At 42.5% G+C, this 25,712-nt stretch overlaps 1 protein-coding gene across 1 annotated transcript in view; it reads right to left on the bottom strand.

Moving 5' to 3' along the window:
- TBX4 (T-box transcription factor 4) overlaps positions 1-25,712 on the bottom strand; it is a 57,405-nt gene that overhangs the window by 26,228 nt on the left and 5,465 nt on the right. The window contains exons 2-5 of the mRNA XM_065418381.1: positions 25,147-25,305; positions 21,402-21,496; positions 7,202-7,321; positions 4,643-4,790 (exon numbers count right to left, since the gene is read on the bottom strand). Of these exons, the coding sequence (XP_065274453.1) occupies positions 4,643-4,790; positions 7,202-7,321; positions 21,402-21,496; positions 25,147-25,305 (522 nt within the window). The remainder of the gene's footprint in view (positions 1-4,642; positions 4,791-7,201; positions 7,322-21,401; positions 21,497-25,146; positions 25,306-25,712) is intronic.

A 25,712-nucleotide genomic window follows, 5' to 3' on the forward strand; every position in this document is an offset into this window, starting at 1 on the left:
CATAGTCAGAATCTGACCATTTTCAGAGCATAGTCTAAGGGCCTGATCCCACCCTCCCTTACTAACACAAGTCATCGTCAGTCATACCTCACTGAGTTCAGAGAGCGAGCTCAAGTCTGCAAAGCTTCAAGGTCTTTTTATTAAATTAATCAGTTTAACTAATTTACCTAATGAGGCCTCAGGCCTGCACACACTTAGCTTTATGAACTCAGTGGACCTACTCCTGGGTAAAGGTAAATATATGCATAAGTTATTTGCAAGATCAAGGCCTTAATCAGGTACTGGAGTGCAGAGAATCAGAGCCTGGACTTACTTACTAAGGCATTCAGTGAGGGGACTGTTAATGATTTGCCTGCTCATTTATTTATTTTTAAATAAGATACCAGATGTGTAGCTGCCAAGGCAGAGCCATGTTCAAAGTAAATCAGCAGATATGCACTGCACACTGAACCCCCAAAGATGGAAGTCTCCTAAACAATTATAAATGGAGGCTGGGGATGGGAGCAGGGAGGGAGCCGAACAATTTCTGGTGCTTCACAAGTGTCTGCGGTAAGCACTCCTAGACTGTGCTTGTAGGGATGCCAATTGTGGTTGGATGTATTCCTGGAGGTTTCATCACATGACAATCTTTAATGACAGGTTAATCTGTAATTCCTGGAGTCTCCAGGACAATCCTGGAGGGTTGGCAATGCTATGTGCTTGTGAGAGGAGTACGTGAGCTAAGCCTGAAAAAAACCATCCCCCCAAAACTTCGCTGTGAAGTGAATAGACGGGGAGATGTAAGGACATTTTTTTTCAATTGATGCGTTTGCCAAAAAATGTGAATGCAGAAATGGAGTAGTTCAAAGCAGAGCTATTTTGCAGGAAGACAGCCTCCTTGCAGACAACGTCTGCTATGAGAGCTCTGCATGTCACAGCACGTTATAAAGGGATTACTTACACACACACACAAAAGCTGCAGATTAGGGCAGGGCACACTAGCCTTGTGACAGAGATTCTGCAGCAAACCGGGCCGTGCATTTAGGATCGCTCACTTAACAGTTCACTCTCCATGTGCGGAGATTGGGTGGGCTGGTATCAAACCCTGCGTTTACACACCGGGTTGGCACGAGCCGTTTCCCTTGAACTAACAGGGCCAGAGCGGGCTGCTGTTGAGGCCTCTTTCTGGGTCACTCTGTGCACCACAAAAGAAAGTAACTGCAGCATGAGGAAACAGACCCGCAGTGGTTTTGAGGTTTTAGGAAACTCAAAGACAAAAGGAAATGGCAGGCTCGCCTTAGAGAGCAGGAATAGAAGGCAAACAAGCAGTGTGGGTTTGATGACCTGTTTTTAGGGAGCATTACAAGATTGCTCTCAAAGTATTCGCAAACTAAATCCTAGAAATTAAAAGCAATTATTATTAATTTAGTAATATCTGCATAGCAGTAGTATCCCTTGACCCCAGTCAAAACTGGCGCCTATGTTGTGCTAGGGACTGTACAAACACATACAAAGTCACTGCCTCTGCCCCGAAGAGCTTATGTTCTAAAGGTTGGTCTATAACTGTACCAATTAATCTGGAATAAAGTCGGGTGTGAATTCAAAACAGATTAACCTGATTAAGTTAATTTGGAAGAAAGCACTTTTATTCTGGAATAGGAGCGCTCACACATGGAGTTAATCAGGAAGGGTTAAATCAGGAATCACTATTTTTCCTCCCTTGGTATCCTGCTGTCAATTGAATTGTCTCGTTAGACTGACCTCACACTTGGTAAGGCAACTCCCATCCTTTCATCTATTTATACCGGCTCCTGTATTTTCCACTCCATGCATCTGATGAAGTGGACTCTAGCCCACGAAAGCTTATGCCCAAATACATTTGTTAGTCTCCAAGGTGCCACAAGGACCTGTTGTGGCAGGTTATTTCAGAATAGCTTGTGTAGACAAGCCCTATGAAGTGTCAGTGAAGGTGTAACAGACGCAATGAAATATCCTGCATTGCTAGGAAAAGTCTGACTAGCCCAGTACATGGTCCTGCCTTCCTTCATATGCATATAAAAAAAATTAAAAATTTCTAAAGCACCTAAATCCTACTTTCAAAAGTGATTTAAGTTCTTAAGTGCCTAAGTCCCACTTGGATTTAGAGGCTTTTGAAAATGGGACCTAGGCACCTTTGAAAATTTTACTCCAGGCATTTTTCTTTCGCATACACTGTACTAAAATCGTAGATAAAAGGGCAGCCTTAGAGGACAGATTACATGAGGAGAGAGGGCCAAATCCTGAGTTGGTGTTGATCGTGATTATAGTCAATGGCACTACAACGACATACGCTAGCTGAGGATCTGACCCAGAGAATCTAAATAGAGTCCCCGTCATATTCTGAATGTGTTCTCGGAGTGACAAACAAAATGTTTAATAAATGGGGAAAAAAGCAAAAAACTACCACTCAGTCTGTTAAATACAGTGTTAAAATTGCACAGTTAAAATTACAAAAAAAAAAAAAAAAAAGCCAGGAAAAGCAGATGCTGAACGTTCCAACAGTAACACTAGATATCCTGGGTTTTTTTATGACTGCATTGAACGTCCTGTAAGTTTTACAGTATACATTTTACAACATAAACAGTAATATATTAAGATGCACAGTTACCCGGGGGTTGGGAGAAAAAAATGGGATGTGTGCAAAGCACACATGTCTGCTGCCACCGAGACCTTAACTTTGGCATTTTCTGATGAGGAAATTTTTCGCCATGCAATCTTTAGCGTAGTTGCTTGCATTTAATTTCCATGGTGTTCTTTCCCTAAAGAAGAGAGTGTGGGGGGGTGGGGGGGAGGAAGCCTGTGCTTAATAATGTAAGCATTTAAATGGTCCTGATTAGTCTTTGAAGTTCACACACATTTCATTGGGGTCAATAGGTTGGAGAAGGGGGTCAAGTTCCCAACTTTGCTTGACTGTTTTCTGTAAAGCTGGGTTATCAAGGCATCACATTGTGATGACTGGGATCTTTGCAACATTGACATTTAGAAACGGGAAGATAGTTTAGAATTTGCATAAAGTCATCAAAGGCATCAAAAATTTTGGACAGACCCTCAAATGACCGGATCTGCACTATTTTGGGGACTTACAGCATTCTGCTTTCCCTATGTTATTGCAAAGTGGATTTGCTTATTCAGGGTTTTGTTTGTTTTAGAATTTTATTGTGTTTCTATTGGACTTATACAATCTCCCTGTGCAGAGTGTCCCATCAGCAGCCCTTATTTCTGCTCAAGCCAGTCAGGGAGAATGTGCAAAATTTGATTTCGCAAAGAGTTTTGTTAGGTTCTGTTGAAACCTTGTGTGCCATAGAACTGATCCAAATGCACTGTAGTCATTGGAAAGGCTGCTATTGACTTCATCGGGCTTTGGGAAAGACCCCCAGATCAGTATGTTTAAAAATAATTTCTCTCTCCAAATGAGTTGTAACTTTTGTATATTTCAGGACAAATATATTAATAAGAGCACTTGATTTTGGAGTGGGGGCTGTTTGTTTGTTCTTTACTCACTATAAGATGCTCTGAAATGCAAAGCATTAGCATTAGCCTCTGCTCCCATTGACATTAATGGCAAAAGCCTTATGGACTTAAATGGGAACAGAGTTATGCCATGGGGCCAGGATTGAACCCTTCGGGGCAGATCCTTGTGTGATGTAGTTTGGACAATTAACATTGTGCATAGCTCATGATTGTGGAGCGATGACATCTTACCCCAGCTGAAGATCTGACTATTAGCATATGGCTACATGCTTAGTTTGAGCAAGACAGGCCCACTTCCCCTTCACTTTGCAATCCTATCAGCATCCCCCACACTGCCCCTCCCAACACCAGGGGTATTTCAAGGAGCAGCCAGTAAAAATCATATGTTGTTATGCAAAGCCAATGCTCTGACCTGTGTTACTATGTGCTTGAGACGTCTAAAATTAAAAGAATTCTACAAATCCTCAAAATCTAACCTTACTTTTTCTAGTCACTGTTGTTTATTTATACATGACCTTCAACTTGCAAAGCGAAAACTAGACTGGTCAGGATGCTGTATTTACCTACGCGGGCGCACACACGGCTGGCAGTCTGGAAAGGCCAGTGTTCTAAGCTATTAAATGTATTGTGGTCGATAACGGTGAACTTCCAGTCCTACATCTGCAATACACAGGAATTAAGAGTTTCCAAATAAAATACTCCATCTTTTATAGGAGTGCCGAAGCCAGCTGGGAAAATGACGAGCTTATGTAACCTGTTTCTGAATGCTCTGCATGCCCCATGCATCAAAGGCTTTGGCTGAAACATCTGAAAACACTGACTTGAAAATTCCATAGCAGAGAGTAGAAGCTCAATAGCACTACGCAGATGAATAACTGAACAAGTCACGCATGGCACTTCGAGAGGCCAATGCAACAGCACTAAAGCAGTTAGCGGTGAGTGCTGGATCTTGTATCATTAAAACATCTTCATTCTCAATTACGTAACAGAATAAAAGAAATGCTACTAATAATTATAAAAAAAGTTAATTAATTAGAGGCGACGGCTAAGTGGAGCCCCAGAGCCAAGCCGGCTTGAAATCTGAGGAAGTTCAGACTCCGATGCAAACCGGGGCTTGTGCCCACCTCTGGCAATAACATTTCCAGAAACTTACGTGTCCGAACGGATCGAGGTGATTGTTAGTGAGCTTTAGCTTCTGAAACGACACCAGCTGCCGCATCCAGTGAGCTCCCGTGGCGGGCGAGTCCGGATGAACATATAACCGCCCAGGCATTGCGGGCTCCGCTTTCCCAGCCACCATCCTGTGAACAAGGCACTTATGGATTACATCTTCCTGGCCAATTAGTACTTCAGAACAATTCATTGCCTAACTGAACATGGTAACCATCTTAGAATACAGACGGTAGCTCAGGATTTGTAAGATGGATTTGGCCCAGACAGGTTGGCCTGGTGGAGAAACACAAGAAATGTAGGATGCTGCTGCTGCTTCATGGATCTGGGAAGGATGAAGCAAAAAGCGGGGCAAGGAACACAGGCCTCTTTTCTTGTTTTTGCAGTTCTCATTGCCTGGGCAGGGTTTTCCCTGGACACATAATATTGTATGAGTGAGTACACGGCAGCTGTATGAGAACTGGCTATGGGCAAGTCCTGTCTTTGCACTCAGAGGTCCCTGAGCATGGGGGAAACCGTATGGCTCCACTGTGCAGAGGCAGGATCCAACATCACTCTGGGGGGACTCCCTTCAGCCTTGGGAGGAGGAAGGCATTTGGGGAAAGTGCAGGGGGCAAGTCCAGGGCTGGATCCAGGTAGCAGGGCTGCAAGAAGACCAGAGGCTACTGAAGCTCCTAAGGCTGCAATGCCAGCTTGGTAGAAGCTCTTGGGAAGTGACTCCTTCCCCGCCAGCCCCTGTGGAAGCCCAGTTCTCAGGCTGCAGCTGGGACACGGATTTGTCCTCACATTCCCCCTGCCAGCCACCTCTGTTCACACATCAAAAGCTCCGTTAGTTTTCATGGATTTAATGCTCTAATACAGCATGTGACAGCAACTCTCCCCTTACTGTGTATTGTTCTTATGCTATAAAACATCAGTAAAAGCAGTATTACTAAAAACAGCAGAGCCTTTCCAACAACAATAAAAAATGGAAAGGGAAAACAGTTCTAGTGACTGGCCAAAGTTAAATTAAAAGAGTTAACATCATCTAGGACTTAATGGCTAAAGCAAAAAATTTGCCCTGGGTTGCGTAAGGTTCCCAGTGAATACGACTCCCATCCTACAAGGACTCCAGAAACAAGCATTAGCTCAAAAGACAATTAAAAAACGAGAACAATGCCCTAAAATGTGCGTGTAGATTACATTTGTATGGGATATCACTCCCTTCAAAGTCAATGGGAGTTTTGCCATTGACTTAGAAACAACGTTGACAATTAGTGGAACAGATGAAGCTCCACACAAAGAAAGCAGGAGGGTTCTGGGAAAGGCACGGCATATTTTCAGCAAGGATAGATTTTCAGGTGACAAGATGCATGAGATTCCCATGGGCAGGAAAGTAAATATTAAACCTGGCTTCATGCTGAGTGATCTTGCTGTCATTGAGAGAGGGCGAGAGGAGAGACAAAGGGGAAAAATCTGGAGAATAAAGCAAAAAAAAAAAAAAAAAAAAAAAAAAAAAAAAAAAAAAGTGGGGGTGGGGTGGGGAGGAGAATAAAAATGGGTCCAGAACTGGGCTACATTGGACTGACCAATTCCACTTGTCCTCCCTCTTTCTGAGACCACAAAGAAGTTCCATATTTTAGCTATCCAACCTCTAGGGGCTGTGACTTTCAATCTGGGATAGGCCTCAATTCCCACGGGTCCCTATCACCACAAGAACTGCAAGATCCCTACCGCTCCTGTGTTTCCAAAATGGCAACAGGAAAGGAGAGCGGGCACTTCAAAAACTCTCTGGTGGTGCTGGGTTTATTATTAATTTTTTTATTTTAAAGCACATATATTTCATTTCCAACAGACACTGACATCTCGGGACAACAAGTATTTTTGCTCAAAAGACGTAAATCCAAGATGGCCACCATCAACAGCTCTTCTGAGACTATATGCAGGTGAGGCCAAGAAAAGGCGCACCCATTTGGATAAATGAGGAAGATTCATCTGGTCTGCCCACAGATCTTCACCTGGTGGCTTGGTGGCTCTTTCCCACAGAACAAATATAATTAGAGAAGAAATAGTCAACACTCAACCCACTGCAAATCTAAGGCCTCATAGATACATATTTTTTTAAGGCCAGAAGGGACAATTACATCGTCTAGTCTAAACTGTATATCACAGGCCATAGAGTTTCATGCAGTTACCCCTGGATTGGCCCCAAACTTGTGTCTGACTAAAGCATGTCCTCTAGAAAGGCATCCAGGCTTAATTTGAAAACATCAAGTGATGGAGACTCCACCATTTCCCTTAGTAGTTTGTTCGCTGGTTAATTGCCCTCGCTATTAAAAAACTTGTAGTTTGTTTCTAATTTGAATTTGTCTGGCTTTAACTTCCAGCCATTGATTCTTGTTCTGCCTTTCATGGCTAGGTTAAAGAGCACTTTGGTATCTGGTATTTTCTCCCCATGAAGGTCCTTATTGACCATCTCCTCAGTGTTTATTGCAAACATTTGACACAGATATGAATACCTCTCTTTTGATAACCCAAGGAAAAAAACCAAATAGTCTCTTACCATTTGTTGTCACAAAATTTGTATCGGTGATCATCAGCTGGGACAATGTCAATCAACAAGATGTACTTGGTCTTGGGGTTCATCCCGGTTACCTTAATTTTGTAGCTAGGAAACATCCTCCTTATGAAAAGCAAAGGGTTAATACATTAGCACATAACTTAACACATAGTACAAACTAACAGAACAGCAGAGAGGAGCCCCAAAAGGAGGTTCCACTGAAAGTCTAAAGTGAAATTCACCCAAAGACTATGTACCACTTAAGTGTCACTTAAGGCATTTGAATGACATTCATCCCTGTGGAGAGCTAACACAAGGGTCTGTGCGCCACTTAAGTTCCCCTTCCTCATAACAGAGCAAAAGGGGGACTTACATGGGGCGCAGGCCTTGCATTGACCATTTTCAGAATTTAATCCCCAACGCATGCTCAGAGCAGTGAGCAGGCCCTTATTAATTGGTGCATTGGGCCTTGTACAGGCTCTCTGCCTGAAGGTGATTTTCATCCTAAAAATCTGGGGTACTAGCTGATTTGATTTTAAAAGCTACTCAGGATCATCAGGGAATGACTCTGGTTGGCTTAATGCCTTCCAGAGAGCACACAAAGCACGAGTGCTGACAACGACTATGGGTCTGAAAGAGGCAAAGGAACTATCTAAGGGTATGTCTATACTACCCGGCGGATAGCGATCGAGCCAGCTGGGATCAATTTATCGTGTCTCGTCTAGACATGATAAATCGACCCCCAAGCACCCTCCCGTCGACTCCTGTACTCCACTGGCATGAGAGGCGCAGGCGGAGTTGACAGGGGAGTGGCAGCAGTCGACTCACCGCAGTGAGTAGATCTAAGTACGTCGACTTCAGCTACGTTACACACACAGTTCCCCCGGCACTGAATTTTGATCAGAAATTATGAACATCCAACCATTAGGCAGCGAGATTGTGTTTGTGCAGCACCTAGCACAGTGGGGGCATGTTCCACGACAGGGGCTCCTAGGTGCTAGGGTAATACAAATAATAAACAACAATACTATGGTGAAAAACCCTTACATGAGATGGGAGGGGGGGGAAAGTGTTACTAATCAATATTGACCCAACATGGAGCCCTGCCTCAGAGACCCCAGGTTTTCTCTCTGCAACGGAGGGGGGCAGATTAAGGGTCAAAGTCTATGCTGATGTAAACAGATGCTGCTCCATTGACTTTCCTGTGCATTAATCGAATGCTGCAAATACTGTTTAAGAATGGAGGGTCTGACTCAAATTCTCTGCGAGGGTCAGTTGGCGCAGTGCTGTTGTAGCCAGTGGAGTTGTGCCAATTTACACAAGCAGAAAAATCTCATCCTAAGAAGTTACATTACTGAGCAGTATTTGCAGCGTGAAAACAAGCAACAGCTAGATGTGACAGGGAAATTAATTCATACAGTCACAGCGTAGGAGCTTGCAACCCTTGCTGGTGTGGGTAACTTTGATCCATGTGAGTACTTCCATCGGTTTCCATGGGACTAAATACCAAGTAAGCAGTAAGGGTTTGCAGGACCATGCATCTTCAATCTTATGAGTAACTTTTATGTTGGCTCCATATTACCAAGCCTCTCCTCATCCAATAAAAACAAGTTACTTGCGCAAACTGGCTCATCACAGTCTTTAAGCAAGAAGGCGGAACAATCCAATACATCAACATGCCGGGACGGCTCATTTGCACTAGCAAAAAAAAAATGGGCAGAGTGGATGAAAATATCTATATCCTGAGGCAGCATCGTCACAACCAGCATTAGCAACAACGGGCCAAATCCTGACGTCATTACTCTGTCAAAATGCCTAGCAACTTAAATGAGAGTTTAGTCTGGATTAATAGCTTGGCCCAGCATAGAGAACCCTCCCCTACCCTCGGATAGACCCAGTATTTTAAATTCTCTTTTCTCCCCCTTTTCTCTTTTTAATGAACAAGTTTCTTCAGGCCAATAAAAGGGATCGCTGTATTTGTGGCTAAGGAAAGTGGCGAGTGCTAGGGACCGCTGAACAATCTGGGCCTGTGAGATGAGCAGTAGTTGCTGTCTGTGCCACCATTTTGTAACTGCTCCGGGAGAAGGCAACAAAATGGGCCCTGTTAGGATTCATTTGAATTGACTCTTTTAACACCATGCATAAGTTCCAGATATTTATTATGTATTTAGCTGGGACTAACCAGGGGCGGTTTACCAATGTCCATATTTGATTTTCATTCATAAACGGTGCACTCCTCTTAACCTTGTCCTCACACAGGTAAGCACCAGTATAAATACAGTAGGACATTTCAGGTTGTGAATACACAGCCCAATTCACACGGTAAAAAATTACACAAGGAATCCAAGCCGAAGGCCAAGATTTTTTTTTTTTTAAATTATGTCTTAAAATTGCACTTAAAAATGAAATGAAGGAAAAAGTAGACTTTAAGAAGAAATTAGAAAATAGGAGTTTGGATAGTTATTGAGATGTACCAGTAAAGGATTCTATAGACATCGGGGTTGTTTTTTTTAAAATAACCTGTAGCTTCTGAAGTTCCCCCCCCCCAATCATTTCACATACTGAACTACATCCAAGCTGCTAAAGTAGCCAGACTGATCTACTGTAAATGTTAAGTGCTTTTTTAATGGCATTTAAAATTAAGCTTCAGCATATGGAGTTCATATAGCGTAGACATGCTTGAGTTTATAATGTTCTTTAGTATAGCCCTCTAAAATAAATACAAAGAGGTGAAGTACTACTATAATATACACAGCTGAAATTCCTGAAGGATAACAAATGGGAACTCACATCTGATTGAAGGTGTTGCTTAACTTGCAAACCGTTCAGTATCTAGCAGTGGTAGCATTACACTTAGCAAGTCAACAGATTGAGAGACAGTGGCATCTGCCAACTCTCGGCATTTGTTTCCAGGAAAGCATTGAGTATCAGTTTTTAATTCTGGCCCTGCATGGACATTTCATCATTATTATTAGCTGCTGCATTTTGGCATTAAAAAAATATGTGACTAACATGCTATCCAGGGATGTGTCACTTTAATTTTCTTAATGAAAACATATTTCTCAACCCCTTGGCAAAGTCTAGTTTAGTAAATATCTCTGTGCAGTAGGCTACAAACATGGGTCATGTGTTTCTGGTGACGATGCACAACAAATTGGGGAGCTGGGCCCAAAAATGCAATCAGTGTTTTGATTCAAGAGTTAAAGAGAGAGAGTGTGTTAGTGCTGTGTAGTGTTGCCCAGGCTCTTATCTGGATGGTCAATCAGAGAAAACGAAGGGGAAGCACATCTCCAGGGCTGCGTGCGGAGCACGCACTCTTACAGTGAGGCTATGTAGTCCACTAGCAAGTCCTGGTAAGCGTCCAAAAGTCTGCATGCATAGCCTGCCCTCAGGAGAATTTCTGTCCAGCGAGATTTGGCTGAGGGCTTGATCCTGCAAACAGTTTCTGCTGAACGCTGAGCTTATTACTGACCTGTATCAAGTCTGGCTTTCTCGAGAGATTCTTTTTTGGAACTCTTTCATTTTGCCTGGGCACGGAATCCCTCTCTGTACGTTACTTTCAGTTCCTGTCCCATCTGAAACCAGGAGCTGCTCAACAGGTACATGGAGTACATAGATACACACATTGTGTGTACACACACACACACACACTGCTGATCACACTTTTCCCAACTGCTGAAAAAGGCTCGGGCTGGAGTTGGTTTGAGATCTGCATAAAGATCCAGGCAGATTATTATTTTAACCCATACTGGCCCCCTCAGTCACACTGTATTTCACTCTCAGGAAGTGCTTCATAGTTTGAAAATCATTTACAAACAGGAGCCCAATGTGGCAGTGCATATACAGAATCCTTGACTTCATTGAGAACTCTGCCTAGCTCAGACTGCAGATGAGACGCAGCACTTAATCCTCAAGAACACCTTCGTTGAAGGTGGGAGGTAAAAGTAGTTCTATTCCTGCTTATTATGCTAGGTGCCCTAGCTGTGGGCCATGAACGCATTGTTGATGCATTGAAAAGACCTCATTTACTACCCCCACAGATGACTGCTAGGACCCCATTGTCACTTAAAAATCTACTGTCCCTTTTCCACACAACCACCGAATGCCCCTCTGCACAATGTCCACGTAGGCAACAAGGTGGGGCCAGCTATGAAGAGGTGTCAGAGATCGGCCATGACAAATAGCATGTACCACCATGGAAACCACGGAGCCCAGGCAGGAAACATAGCAGAAAGTTAGTGCTGCTTTAAGCAGCTTTCCCCCGCCCTTGAACTCCCTGACCACCTTGGGAGGAGTCAGAGTCTAACCGTAGTCCGGGAAGCCTGTAGTGGGGCTACAGGAATGAAGTAGAAGACTCCTTCCATGCATCTAGCTCTCTAGGGATGGGTTCCGGCTTTCTCACGGGTCTCTCAGCCCTGCTCCCTTCCCACACTGCATCCCCTCCTGTCCGGTGGGTAGGGGAAGGAAGAGCAGTAGAGAAAGCCAATCCCCTACACCAAGACCTTGTGCTATAGGAGTCATGGGTTTCTTGGCCTGATTTGTTCACCTTTATACTTTTTAAAGAAAGCAAAACACACAATGTGCGTAACCCACTGGTCAATGTTTGCTATGCATCTCCCTTTGTTTAGGCTCCACAGAGGACATGGATCTGTTACAGCCCCTGGCTACAAAACATGGCTTTTTAGCTCAAGCTGTAAAGACTCATATGTTTAGCTCTGGATGTCCCCAGTTCAAGTTCTGCTGTGTCCGCCAGAATGACAGCCAACACAAAAGCACATACTGGCCTCTCCATCCCTCCAAAACTCTCCCCTGGTCTATGAATGGAATTTAAAGGCACATCCCTATTTTCTTCCCCAAATTTTGCAGTATTGGCAGATGTGCAGAAGCTCCTGCTTTGTAAGGACTGTTGCTCTCACTAGAGCTTAGTGGTGAAGAATTAAAGTTATTTTTATGTTCACATAACATAGGCACCCTCCATGGAAAAGATCAAGAAAGATGAACGGTCATAATGTTCTTCCTTATCCCTGGGGGAGTCCAGCACCTTATGTTAAAATACTGTCTTTTTGATCTCAATTGCCATCAAGTTATCTGCAGATCGATGTTCTTTGGGGAGGCCTGCGGACAGCAAAAAATAGAATGTGCATTGCTTTGGGGAGTTGAATAGGGGGGGGGGGGCGCAAAACCCACATGAAAAGGTTGGCAGGGCAATAGTACGGGCCCAGCTCAATTCTTCCCTGTGCCGTTCTACAGATGAAATGTAACAAAAACAGTAAGAGCAAGAAAAATAAGCAAGCAGCACAATTCTGTAGCCCTCGCAAGCTTTAGAGCTGACGTGCTAGTGAATTATGTGCTCTGATAATGAAGCAGCCTTTGCTTAGCTAGTTTGTGCTATGCACGTTTTATCTCTACATGATATTCACAAATTGTTTTCAAATGAGCTGTTAGAATAAGCGTCCTTTGTTTATTTATTTATTCTTTTACAGTCCAATTCCTTTTACTAGGTAGCAGTTACTGACGTGAAGCCAAAACTTCTGATGTTCATACAAACTTTAATTGGTGTTTAATTGTGTGGTTGGTTGGTTATGCAGCAGAATGATGAGAGAGACAGAGAGAGAGAGACAGACAGACAGATTCATTCCTCTAAGGCAGGACGTTCCAGCCTTTAAGGCAGCTGTACTAGTTTAAAAGTTTGGTGGTACCAACCAGTGACCCCGGCATCTACTCAGCTGTGCATGGCCTAACCCAAAAGGATACTTGTTTGGAAGATGGGGGGTTGGGGCAGTGCAAGCTCCTTTTGGGGACTGGAGAGTACGGACGTTAAAATGGGAGGTGCACCATTGCAGCACCCCAGCATCCAGTAGTATCTTATTGGTGAGATAGAAAAGAGGAACCTTGCGTGCCAGTCGCAAAAGCCTAAAGCACCAGTAATGGTACAAGAACTAGTAGTTTGGAAACACTGATGTGAGGCTTGGCTGTCCTTTGCCTACTCGCTCCTGATGCTAGACATGTCAAGAAGCTGCATGTGTCTCTCTGCCAGGGACTCCAGATGATGGTTTGGTCTGGACCAGATCACGAAGTGGCTTCTATACCTCCCTCCATTCTTAATGACCTTTTTACCCACTAAAAGGCTTGATCTAACCTTCCTTTTCAGGGCAGTGTGTGTCACCTCAGTGAAGCGGCTAACCTGCTCTTGAGCAAAGATGTCCTACTTTTCACCATGCCACCGCAGGGGGTTAGAACAGGAAGGTATAGTACACTTAGGGAGTGCCGTTACCTCTCACACCCTTTGAGACGATTGAATGGAAGCAAAAGACCTTAATCCTGCAGCTGAAGTCTAACCCTAACTGCGTGATGTTCTGGTAGCACCACATTTTTCTTTGCAGTTTTGGAAGGAACTAATTTATTCACCAAGGGCCTGATCCAAAGCCCACTGAAGTTAATGGGAGTCTTACACCATTGACTCCACTGGGGTTTGGATTAGGCCCTACCAACATTAGAGGTTGGTTCACAAGACAGCCCAGTTGCCATTAAACATTTAAATCAGTCTTTGGATTTGGGTAAAATGTTCAAAAGCACCTAAGTGATTTAGGGGCCTAAGTGCCATTTTCAAAAGGATTCTCACTAAGATTTAAGAGCCTAAAGTGCCAGATTTTCAAATGTATTTAAGCCAGATGGGTACCTAATGGGGTCTTCAAAAGCACCTATGCAGGAAAAGCACCCAACTCCCATTGATGGGAAAATCTGGCCCCACATGCCTTTTGAAAAATAGGACTTAGGCGCTTGTGAAAATTTTATACTTTGTCTTTATTGTCCAGAAGACAAACTAATGGTGGGTAGATATTTCAAGAACCAAATTCTTCTTTAAAATGATCTTTCCTTATTCTTCTATTCCCCCCCCCCCCCGTGACAAATATTTCCCATATCAACATAAAGCATCTTTAAAAATGTTTTCCAGGGGTAAATTAATACAAATTTGGTCATGTCAACTATTTCTTTAAGCTTTTTTTTATGGCATTTCCTTTTTGACAGATTCTTGCTTTCAGAAAATACTTTGAAGAGATCAAAGACTTTTTCAACAGGGTCCCATTTTCCCAGTGAATCCTAACCCTCCAGTCCCTTATTTCTCTTATCACCCACGCCACTCCGCTATGACGCTCTGTATACAAAGTAAGAGCAGTTAGCTTTGAAGTGCTGGATTAGCCCATGCCAGATCCTTGCCTCAGAATAACAAACAATACAGGTTCAACAGGAGTTCTCATCAGTAGTTCATTTTTCAGCCCCAAATTCACTGTCACTAACACAAGCAACATTGAACTCACAGTCTATGGACAGATAGGAGAGATTTATCTGGTGGCAGGACCATGACCCAATGATGAGGGGGTCAGACAGTTAGGGAATTTTTCTAGTTTGGCAAAGGGAGGTTATATTTAAATTTTTCTGGCTAACTCATCTAAGTTTTAAATAAAACATTGTTTCTCACACGCTTGAGAACTTGGTTAACTATGCAGTTGCTTTAATGATCTAGTATCATTTTCTCTTCTTGCCCCAAAGCAAATTAAAACCTAGACAAACTTCTTGCAAGAAGATGCTTTACCTCCAGTTTGATTTCCCCCCATGACAGCTTAAACGCTTACAGCATTCCTTTAGAAAGGTCCAAACCATATCAGAGGATGGAGGAGCTAAAATTAGATTCAGTTTACTGAAGCATAAATAGCAAAGTACAAAGGTATCAAAGAAATTGCACAAGAGTGAGGGAAGTTAACAACTCTGTGCTGGTTCCTAATGATTTTAACTGTTCTTCTAAAGAAAGCCAACTTTCTCCTTGGTAGAACTCCATTAGTGTTACACCCTTTGTAGGAGACATTAGAAGGAGGGAAAATGGATCTGGTCCATAATGTTGACTACTCTGACTGCTTACAGTATTTGATTTAGTTCCTCAACATGGATTGGATCCAGCATGAGAGGATCTGTAGCTTCTGTGCCCTTCAAGGCAAACACGCAGTCCAGGTACTGGAGACCTGCCCTGCTAGGGATTATTAGCATGAGAACAACAAGGAGTCCGGTGGCACATTAAAGACTAAGATTTATTTGGGCATAAGCTTTCGTGGGTAAAAAACCCACTTCTTCAGATGCATTCAGCCCCAAATTCGCTGTCACTAACACAAGCAACATTGAACTCACAGTCTATGGACAGAAGAAGTGGGTTTTTTACCCAGGAAAGCTTATGCCCAAATAAATCTGTTAGTCTTTAAGGTGCCACCGGACTCCTTGTTGTTTTTGTGGATACAGACTAACACGGCTACCCCCCGATACTATTAACATGAGAGTTATCTAAAAGTGAACTGAAAATGCTTTGGAAACACATTTAACTATTAATATCCCAAATCATTAACAGAAAATAAAGGGAGACTTAAAAAAAAAAAAAAAAAAAAAAAAAACTGTCCTTCACTTCCCTGACTTGTTCCAAGTTCAAGAAACTGTATGTTCCCTGCTGGAGTTGTTGACATCTCTAGCAACAGAGCCAAAAGCGAATGGATCCTGCTTTCTTTCCCACCGATTTCACTGGGAGCAAGATCTTACCTGCAAAGGGTATTCACAGAACCCTGAATTTACGGCTCAGTAGGTCAGACATTCTTTGAATTACTAATTTATTTCCAAGTTCTAAACGGATGGTTCCCATTCCATACCTGATCTGGTTTGCTTTTTTAAATGTAAAGCTTTGGGCTGAACTTTTCAAGACTGCCCAAAGTGATTCTGGGGACACAATTCCCTTTCATTTTAATGGGAACCGGGCATCCATATCTCCTAGCTGAAAATCTTAACCTGGCAGGGCTTGTCTACACAAGACAAAATTTCACCAGCTTAATCTAAGGTGTGAATTTAAACCAATTTAGTTAAACTGGTGCAAACCCTTATGACCTTAAACCAGGGGAATTTCAGTTTACCTTAAGTTGATTGTGAACATGTTTAAGCTAAACTGAAATAAGCCACTCTTAAACCAAAATCTAAAAAATCACAGAGGTTTGCAAATTTTCCATGTACGCTGGGGTGAAAGTTGTTCTGTGCACTATGTTGTAAGAAGGTTCTTAGAGGAGCTTAAAACAACAGCCATCAATCCACATGCAGTTGTTAAGAGATGTTACAGTAAAGACTGAGGCTGGCTCTGTATCCATTTATACACCGTGTTGTGCTCTGAACCCCACTCCATAGTTACAAACCCACTATCATCATCATCATCTGAATGTTCGTCACTGTAGAGAAATTGACATATTAATTTAGAGTCAGGTCTCCACAGGAAGGGGGTCAGCTGCTCTGTGGATTGGCATTCCCTGCTGATTAGCAATAAACCTGTCTTCACACTGCCTGTGGAGTGATGGCGTGCCCATTCACCTGGATCATGGAATGGTACCGGGTAGGAACTGTAAAGATCGGCGCCTCAGAGGGATAAAAAGCCCTAAAATTAGAGGACAGACAGCTCTGGAAAAGGGTGAAAGGGGAGAAGAAATCCTGAAACCAATGGGACTACTCACATGAGTAAAGACTACTTGAATGAATGAGGGTTTGGAGGGTCAAGCCCACTGGAGAATTGAGACAGATTTGAACCACAAAGATAGCTACAACTACAGGACTTGCCTAATTCGGGACAGAGCACGGGGACAGAAAAGAAAAGCAGCTTATAATGAAGTTGTACAATTTGCTTTGGGTATAAATTGTTCCATCATATTAAATTTGTGACTATTACATGCCTTAAATACAAACAAAAGCGTGTAAGTGCCCTTAGTGAGGAGTGTATTAATCTGCAGCACACTTTAAAAATGTACATACTGTGATATATACTGGAGAGCGAGTATATATAAGAGGAATACGAACACACACATACAAACACACACACACACACACACACACACACACACACCCCTTTATTTTCAAGGCAACTATGGTTTGGGGATTATCTTTCTGTCGGGAAAAGTGCTTTTATCTTTCTGAAAAATTGTATTGTATTGATACATCTGAACATCTAAAGCTATCACCTGGCTTATTACACACACAATAATAGACCATAATGCTGCAAAAAAAAAAAAAAAAAACCAACCACTCCACATCCCCTTTGACTTCCCTAGGTCTCCGTGCAAGTCCAGTGTTCCACTTAGGTGCTCCTCTTTGCAAGCTCAGGACTGAAGTGAAAGTCATTGAAGGCAGTGGGGTTGTATGTATGTAAGGGCAGCATTTGACCCACCAGGTAGTCAAACATACTAATTTTACATTGAATAAAATGCAAATCTTGGTGTGTTTTTGTTTTTTGCATTAAAAAAGGATAATGAATTTTACTTTAAATTTCTGCCATTTCTTTAGGCCTAATCCTGCATTTGTGCACACCCAATGCCTGGGAATTGCAAGTGTGCAAGGAATGCAGGGCTGGCTTCTTAATTGTTGTGTTATGTTTAATGTGTTCCTTTAAAGACAATACAAATTAAGTAGAAGAACAAACCTTTTTTTAAAAAAAAAGACATGACAAAGGTATTGATTTGCATACCCTGCATTGCAAACAGGACATGAAAAGTTGTGGCATTTTATATACAAAAAAGGCGAATGGTTTTGCACAAAGTTCAGGAAACTTTGCTAGCAAACTTTTTATCTTTTGATGATCCTTTTAATATAAAATAATCTTTTTCCCCCCTCCCACAATGAAAGAGTCAAACATTAAAAAGATAGTGAGTACATTTTAAAGATGTTTCCACTTTATAAATCAAGCTTTCTTGGCAAGAACATCATTCCTATTTCAGTACTGAGCTTGCTGTGTTCTCCAAACATCTCCTACAGATCAGTCCTAAGAGGGAGTAATAATCCCCCAAAGTAATTCTTAGTCCTAAATTCCTGATAATTTATAGTTGACTTGGTCTGTGGAGTTCTACAGATTGACAACAAATGAAATAAACACACTCCTCTTGAGTTATCGGTGTCTGGATTATAATTAGAGAAAGCCTATTTTACACCAGCACCCTAGAACTAGATCTCCCATTATCTTATTTTTTTACCCGCTTTTGAAATAACTGGTCATTAAAGTTACATTTGCAATTTAGAATTTAAAAAACAGACTTTTTTTCCCTTCTCTTTTTTGCCTTTTGAAATTAAATAATTAGACATTTAAGTGACCTGATCCTTAAGTTGAGTGCACATGGGTGCATCCCTGAGCCTGCTTAGAACCCCCTCTCTTTGCACACGTACACACACACACACACACACACACACACACACAGAGTGTCTGTTGCAGGATCAGGACCATATTTTGTGTCTGCTGTTTCTATATTAACTGTTTCTATATTATTTGCAGACACAGAATGAGAGCCTGATATGAAGCCCCTTGAAACAACAGAGTCTGTATCATCTTTTTAAAATTGGGTCATTGGGGGTGGGTGGGTTTATTATTACTATGCATTTAAACGGTTTGGGTGAAATACGATTTTCAATAAGAATTGAACCGAAGTCTACTCTTGTGCTGCTGGACGGTTCTGTTTCTAGAAGGTTTTGCACACTGATCAGTTTTGAACTGTGCGTCTAAATCAGACTTATCGTCACGTGGCTTAACTTGGTTGTTTAGTTGTTGTAAGACTAGCTCATTTATTAATTGTTACAGGTATTTTTATTTTCAGCGCTGGTGAGAACTGTTGGAGAAACAGGCCTAGAGGAGACTGACTGCCACTCTTACTGCAGAACAGGCACAAGCGCTGTTAGAGGAAGCTCTCACACACACACACACACCCCTCTGTCTCCCTGCTTACATGCCTCATCCTTGACATGGAGGGATCACCTTTAGAAGCCAATGCATCAATGGGTGCATTACACTTCGGTGTATTAGATAGATGTCAAGTAACGAGGCCCATTCAGTCTTTGGCCTCACTGCTGAGAATTAAAGTTGCCGTTTGGGATGAAGTTGATTGTAACTCTCCACTCAGAACAGAAGTGAAACTACCCACTTATTTCATATGGCTTGTTAATGAATCACTACTGACTTAGGCCCTGATTCAGGCTGAGGGCTAAATTCTCTGCTGGCATAAATTGGCAGTGTTCCATTGACTCGGATGGAGCTGCACTGATTTTCACCTGCAGAGAATTTGGCCCTGGTCTTCTAGAAGCGAAAGGCTCCACATCCCCGGGACAATTACCAGAGCCACCCTGTCCCCTCTGAGCAGCTGTGAAACATGAATATGATTTCACTGGGAGTTTTAAGCCCCCAAAGAATGCAGGACTGGGTCCTGGCCATATGGATTTGTTTAAACAATCTAAGTTAAGCCTGACACGGAGATAACCTACACATTTGGGATGTTGAGTTTCTAGAATTTGGTCAAATTTCTCTCTCCGTTTACAGGCCCGGTATTTGCAGTCCTGATCCTTCAGCCATTTCTAATGTGAGTAGCAACCCCGTTGAAATTAATAGGAGTATGAATGTGAATAAAGGCTTCAAGATCCGGCCCTAAGACTTTATATAGCAAATTACAATCCCGTGGGGGATCTTATCTCCATAAGAACTGCAGGATCAGGTCATAGAGCTGACCCACTGTACATGTGGCAGCTTCTTTAAAGTGATTTACAAACGCAGTTTCACCTCGTCTCCCTGGTGGGATAGGTTCCGTTATTCCAATGATAGAGTTGAGTGCGTCTGTCAACACTGCCAATAGAGACAGAGCAGCACTTTTTTTTTTGGTGGGGGGAGCAGGGGAGATATGGGGAGGAGTGGGCAACGCCTTAAGTGCTTCAAGAGCAATAATGCAGAAAGGCTGCCTATAAGGAAGTATTCAGTGCACGTTTCCTTACAGGTTGAGAGCAGGACACCATTACCCTGCAGAGCCGCTCATATGCCACATTGTAGCAGAGTTCTGGAGTCTGGATCTCACAGTCAGATTTAGCCCTACTGAACCATGGACCTGATCTAGCATCCACTAAAGTCAAGAGAAAGCCTCCCATTGACTTCAGTGGGCTATGGGTCAGGGCTCATAGAATAAACATTACCACTAAAAGGCATTTTTTTCAGGTGATTTCACACTATTTCCATTGCTCTTTTTTACACCTTTATGATTCTCCAATGTGCTGTCGTATTAAATCAGCAGTTGCCTATAGAAGGGTGGTATTAAAGAAAATTAAAGGGGTTTTAAAAACATCTTTATGGTAATCCTTCACAAGAACCTGATCCAATTCCCCAGATGTCAAGGGCAATCTTTCCATTGACTTCACGGGACATCGCACCTTAGTGGAACAGTTTGTTAGACTGGGGCCTTGCAGCCCATCACATGTCCACTGCTGTGAGATTCCATTATAACAACACAATGAGAACCACCTTCCTCCAATCCCACTGACTTCACTGAGAGTCGAGGGTGCTCAGCACAGCACTAGGCCCTCTCTCACATTATGAAGATGATGGTAGCTAAAATAAAACATGAATCGAGCTTACGGACACGTGAATAGCATTTAATGCAAAGGGATGGCGAGCAAACTCACACCTGGCCAGTCCCCACACACAGGGCTGTCGCTAGAGGGGTGTGGGGCAGAAGTGACAGATTCATCTCTTCTGGGACCGACCGTGCTGGCCAATCGCACCAGCCCCCCAAAGCACGGGGCCTGGAGTGGTTGCCCCAATTCGCCCTAGCCAAGGGACGGCTCTGCCCGCACACACAAAATGGGAGCTTCAACCCTCCACTCAACAAAGGTTTGATACCAGCGTTTATAACAAGGTCTCAGTTTACGAAGATTTTATTACTTCCACAAGTGTACCACAGAGCATTACTAGTCTATACACAGTAGGTAATCTCTCGCTCACGAAGGAATTACTGTCACGTATAGAACTGACATCACTATGGTCCTGACGGTCTTAGAAACACAAATAATCAAAGGAAATATTAGCATAGAGAATTAAAACTAAACTAGACTTATCAGGTGACCAGAGTATATCGTCCAAGACAATATACTTGCTTTTCTTATATTGCGTGCTCACTTCTGACCATATTCAGCAAAGTGCCAATGTGGGTGCATAACTTTCAGTATGTGACTAATCCTATAGAAGTCTTAAATCAAGACCTAATTTCTTAAAATTCAATCATTTGCAGTAGATCTCTCCCCTCCCCCCGCTTAGAAGGATTCCGCTAGGGGCAAATTGTGACATTTAATATAGAATAGAGACTTTAAGGATGTGAAATGCATTTTCACCAACCTGCCTGCTTTGGTTATTATCATTTCGGTGCCAGCTTCATGAAACTTCTTCCATAGTTCCTTCTCGTGGAGATAGACTTTGATGTTTTCTATTGTCTAAAAAGAATCAAAACAACAAAAACAAAATCACCATCATCAAAAGGACTCTCAGTCTGTGATTTCTCCCCTCAAAGCAAAGCTGCGAGCTGATGTTCTTTGGACAAGAAAGGCAAAACCAGGACTGGCTGCACTGGGCGCAGAAGCAGGCCCTAAAGATTCCACTGCCTATTGCCAAAAAATGAGAGAAACAAACTGAATCAATTTTAATTGCAGAATGCTTCATATCCAGTGAGGATACTGCAGCCAAATAGATTTAAAAAAAACAACAAAAGACTTCTGAGTACCGGCTCTAAGTGTTGTTGAGATGATCAAATATAACTGTGTATCAGTAGGTAAAGCTCCACCTTTTAAGATGAGGGACAGGTAAAAGCAAAAGGGAAAAAAATCCAACCTTTTATCTGTCTGCTCAGTTCAAGGCGAGAAAAATACTTGTCCTCAAAAAAATAAAATTAAATGCAGAATGGTACTTTGCTCTAGGATGTTCTGGTAATGTAGCGGGGGAAAGCAGCAGCAAAGGGTGGAGTTCTGTAGGAAAATGTTTACCTGTTAAGTGCATATTTTAAATTAGCTGATAAAAAGCCAGCAATTGCCAGGGTGGTAACTCACTCTTATATGAGCAAAATGCAGAACATTCAGGTCAAAAGGAATCAACTTTTTCCCCCATTATTCAGAATAGACCGTTTTAAAATTAGGAGAAAGAGTTACATGGATTGTTCTTTGCACCACCATCCCACCAGCCTAGCAAGTTATTTAATAGATTGTGATTTTTATAACAAGATTGATAATAAATGATATGATGGGTATACATAATATATTATTCTCCTGCAGTGTCCTTGGCTCTCTCATTGTACACTATGGGCCTCAGTCCGATCCAGCAACTACTTACACAATTAACAATACTCAGGGTTTGTCTATACATGAAAATTAATCCAGAAGAAAGAAATGTGTGAACGGAAAACAGTTTAACTATTCCAATTAACTCCATGTGTGGAATCCATTTCCAAAGTGGATTGAGAATTTGGAATAAGGGACTAACTCCACCTGTAGACACTCTTCTTCCAGAATAAAATCAGGAATTAGCTATTCTGGAATATCTCCCCAGGCAGACAAACTCTCATATGATCAGTCCCATGTAAAAACACTTCGGATAATCCAGTTTTATCAGTGGTTAGATTATTTTTATATTACTCCTACATTGCTTCATTGAGTATTTCCTTGAAAGTAGAGATTACAGAACTACAGATAAAAAAAGTGCTTGTTATCTTTAAAGTGTTTTACAAATCTTAATTATCCAAGTAATGAACTGTAAAAGGAGATTCTAATACAACTATAAGATAAATGCATCCACCAGAAAAATAATAATGCATATGTAATGTAAGAACAGAATAATTGTGTTGCTGAAACATTTTTCCAGTATCATCTTTATGTTCATTTTTATTTCAATTTTTTAAAGTTAGTTTTTCTCCCAAAAACTTACTAAAAAAAAATCTAGCCCAACATGCTAAAACTTGCAGTTCAAACCAGCTGCAACCCAAATATTATAACTTATTTCTTTGTTTATTTTGTTTTGCCATTGACTTCAGTGGAAGCAGGATCAGGCCCAGAACGCAAGAAAAAAATAAGATAGGATATGTGCTATTCAGGTTAGTCAAAGCCTTGTAAATAACAAGAAAAACTGAAAGCAAAACCGCCAGGACTTGAAAACGTTTTGTCATGTTCTGTTACAAATACTGGGACCAAGCCTGCTCCTAATGTAATCAATAGCAAAACTCCCACTGATTTCAGGTGGAGCACAAGCGATCCAGTAGATGAAAACCCTTATTATATAGACACACACACTTATAGTGAACATAATTTCTCAGTAGAGAACTCCTGACCTATTTATTCAGCTGCCTATATAAGAAGTTTAGAATAGGTGTGTAGGTACATATGTAAAATATAGACAAGATAGGGTTGGGTGTTTGTTCCCTTTTAAGGAAAGTGATGAACATGAGAACAGAGTTCATGGAAATCATTTGATAGCGAGGTTGAAGTAAGAGGAACTCAACACGAGATGCCTCCTCCTGCCCCATTTAAGTCAATGGGAGCTTTTACCCCTTGATTTGAATGGGCGGAGGATCAAACTCTAGATGTTCATATCCTTCCTTGAAATCCCATGGTTATTTGCTAACCCCACTAAGCTTCAGTCGTTGGTGTGTGAAATCTAAAGGCAAGGAAACTAGGATGGAATCATCTGTGCATCTGAGACCCACTCACTTTTTCAGCTCTAAGCAAACCCACGTCTGTACTTGGCTCGTGTTGTGAAGGAGACGCTGAGCATCTTGAGAGGTTTCTATTACAAATTAGAGTTTTCTATAACTTATCACTAATTGTCAACATTTCACGTTTCTTTTCACGGTTCTATTTTCCCTTCCCAACACCTGGCTGGAGATCAGAGATTGGAAGAAAAACAGAGGAAAATTGAGCTAAAAAGCCTCGAGGCATAATTATACTATTACTTGATGCATTTATGATTACACAGTATAGGGTGGTTTTTTTTAAATAGCTTAAACAGCAAATACAAACTACATCGTTTTACATTTCTGCTTCCTTTTTCCCCCCTCCTCACCCCCTTGACAGGTTATAATTCTGATATGGGAAAGTTGTCAACACTTTATAAAAAGCACACTAAATACCCCTAGCCAATCAGAAGGCATGATTGAATGCAATCTAATTTACAGTCAGACCTTTTTGGCATAAGGAGCTTAATTGTATTTAATTAATGTATAAAAATCTCAGGATGCATAACATTTTTTGGAGTGGGGTTACAAAAAAGGTACAGGGGCACTCAATAATCTGGCATATGAAATCAGAGTGGTCATAATTATGTTTCTGTAGCAATGCAGATGAATAAGGTCCGTGGGTCAAAAAGGTATGAGCTAAATCTAGACAAAAATGAAAGACCTGCCAAAGGAAACCCGATTGCTGAGAACTCTGGATAACCGGGATGGCTTGGATACACTCTTGATCTGCGTCTGACGAAGTGGGCATTCACCCACGAAAGCTTATGCTCCAATACATCTGTTAGTCTTAAAGGTGCCACAGGACCCTCTGTTGCTTTTTACAGATCCGGACTAACCCGGCTACCCCTCTGATACTCTTGATCTTGAATATTGATTGCAAACAGCAACTGCCGTTTTGGGTAGACTGTGCAAAGACAGACTCTTCGGAGTGGCAGACTTTAAACACGTCCTTCCAAAGAAAACCAGAGCAAGCGGGGAGAGCTTGCAAGTTAAAAGGGAAGCAAAAACAAAACAAAACAAAACAAACACACCAAGCTGGAGAAAAATGGAAACATTTTTAAATCCCGCCATCTGTGGCAGTGACAGTAAATTCTCTCTGTTATGGCTTCTTTCCCCTAAAGCGCTTGTGGAGTACTCGGGTAAGAGCCCTGGAAGTTTAGAGCAAAGAATTTCATGAAACCTCAATCCCCGGGTGCAAGAAGATCTCGGGGGAGCAGGAAATGTATTGCGTTGGGGATGATGAGCTACTTGGGATGCGGGTGCTAGCTGGAGAGGTTAGGGGAGTGGAAAGGGAGCCCGGCAAGCAGGGGAGGGATGCAATTCACAGCGGGGAGGTGCTGGGTGTTGTGTAAACAGGGTGCGTACCTGCTCCGGATCCTGGCCCTGCGGACTGCTCAACGGAGTGCTGCTGATTCCTGCCACTCCAAGAACCGGGGAGCCCGCGGTGGATTCGGCATGACCAGGTGCCTGGGCTGCTGGAAACCCTTCTTCCGTTTCAGACAGGCCCTTCTCCTGGAGCATTTCCTTTTCGACAGGGACACATGTGGTTAGTGCCAAGCCGGCTCGAATCCGAGACAAGCCAACGGGCTCCGTGTAAACGGCGCCGGTCCCATTTCCGACCCCGCTGTCTGAATGCGCAGGTTTGCTTCGGTTTAACATGAGCGGCTCTGCCTAGCAGGTCAGACCTGTCCTTTGACTCCCGCCTGCAGCCGCCCCCCTATACTGGGCCCTGGTGCGTCTGGTGAGCCCAGGCCTGTTTGCCAAATTGAAATCTGCTGAAAAATCAGCCGCCTGGGTGTCAAGTCAAGGGCAGAGCTAATTTGCAGCTGGAAAATCACAAGTATCCGCAGCTGGCCCAGGCTGGAGCTTTGTCCCAGTCACACAAACATCCCCATAGACCCGCTTGTGCCCAGAGCGGCAGGTCACTGCAT

The sequence above is a fragment of the Emys orbicularis genome, chromosome 17 (assembly GCF_028017835.1).
Source record: "Emys orbicularis isolate rEmyOrb1 chromosome 17, rEmyOrb1.hap1, whole genome shotgun sequence".
Taxonomy (NCBI): domain Eukaryota; kingdom Metazoa; phylum Chordata; order Testudines; family Emydidae; genus Emys; species Emys orbicularis.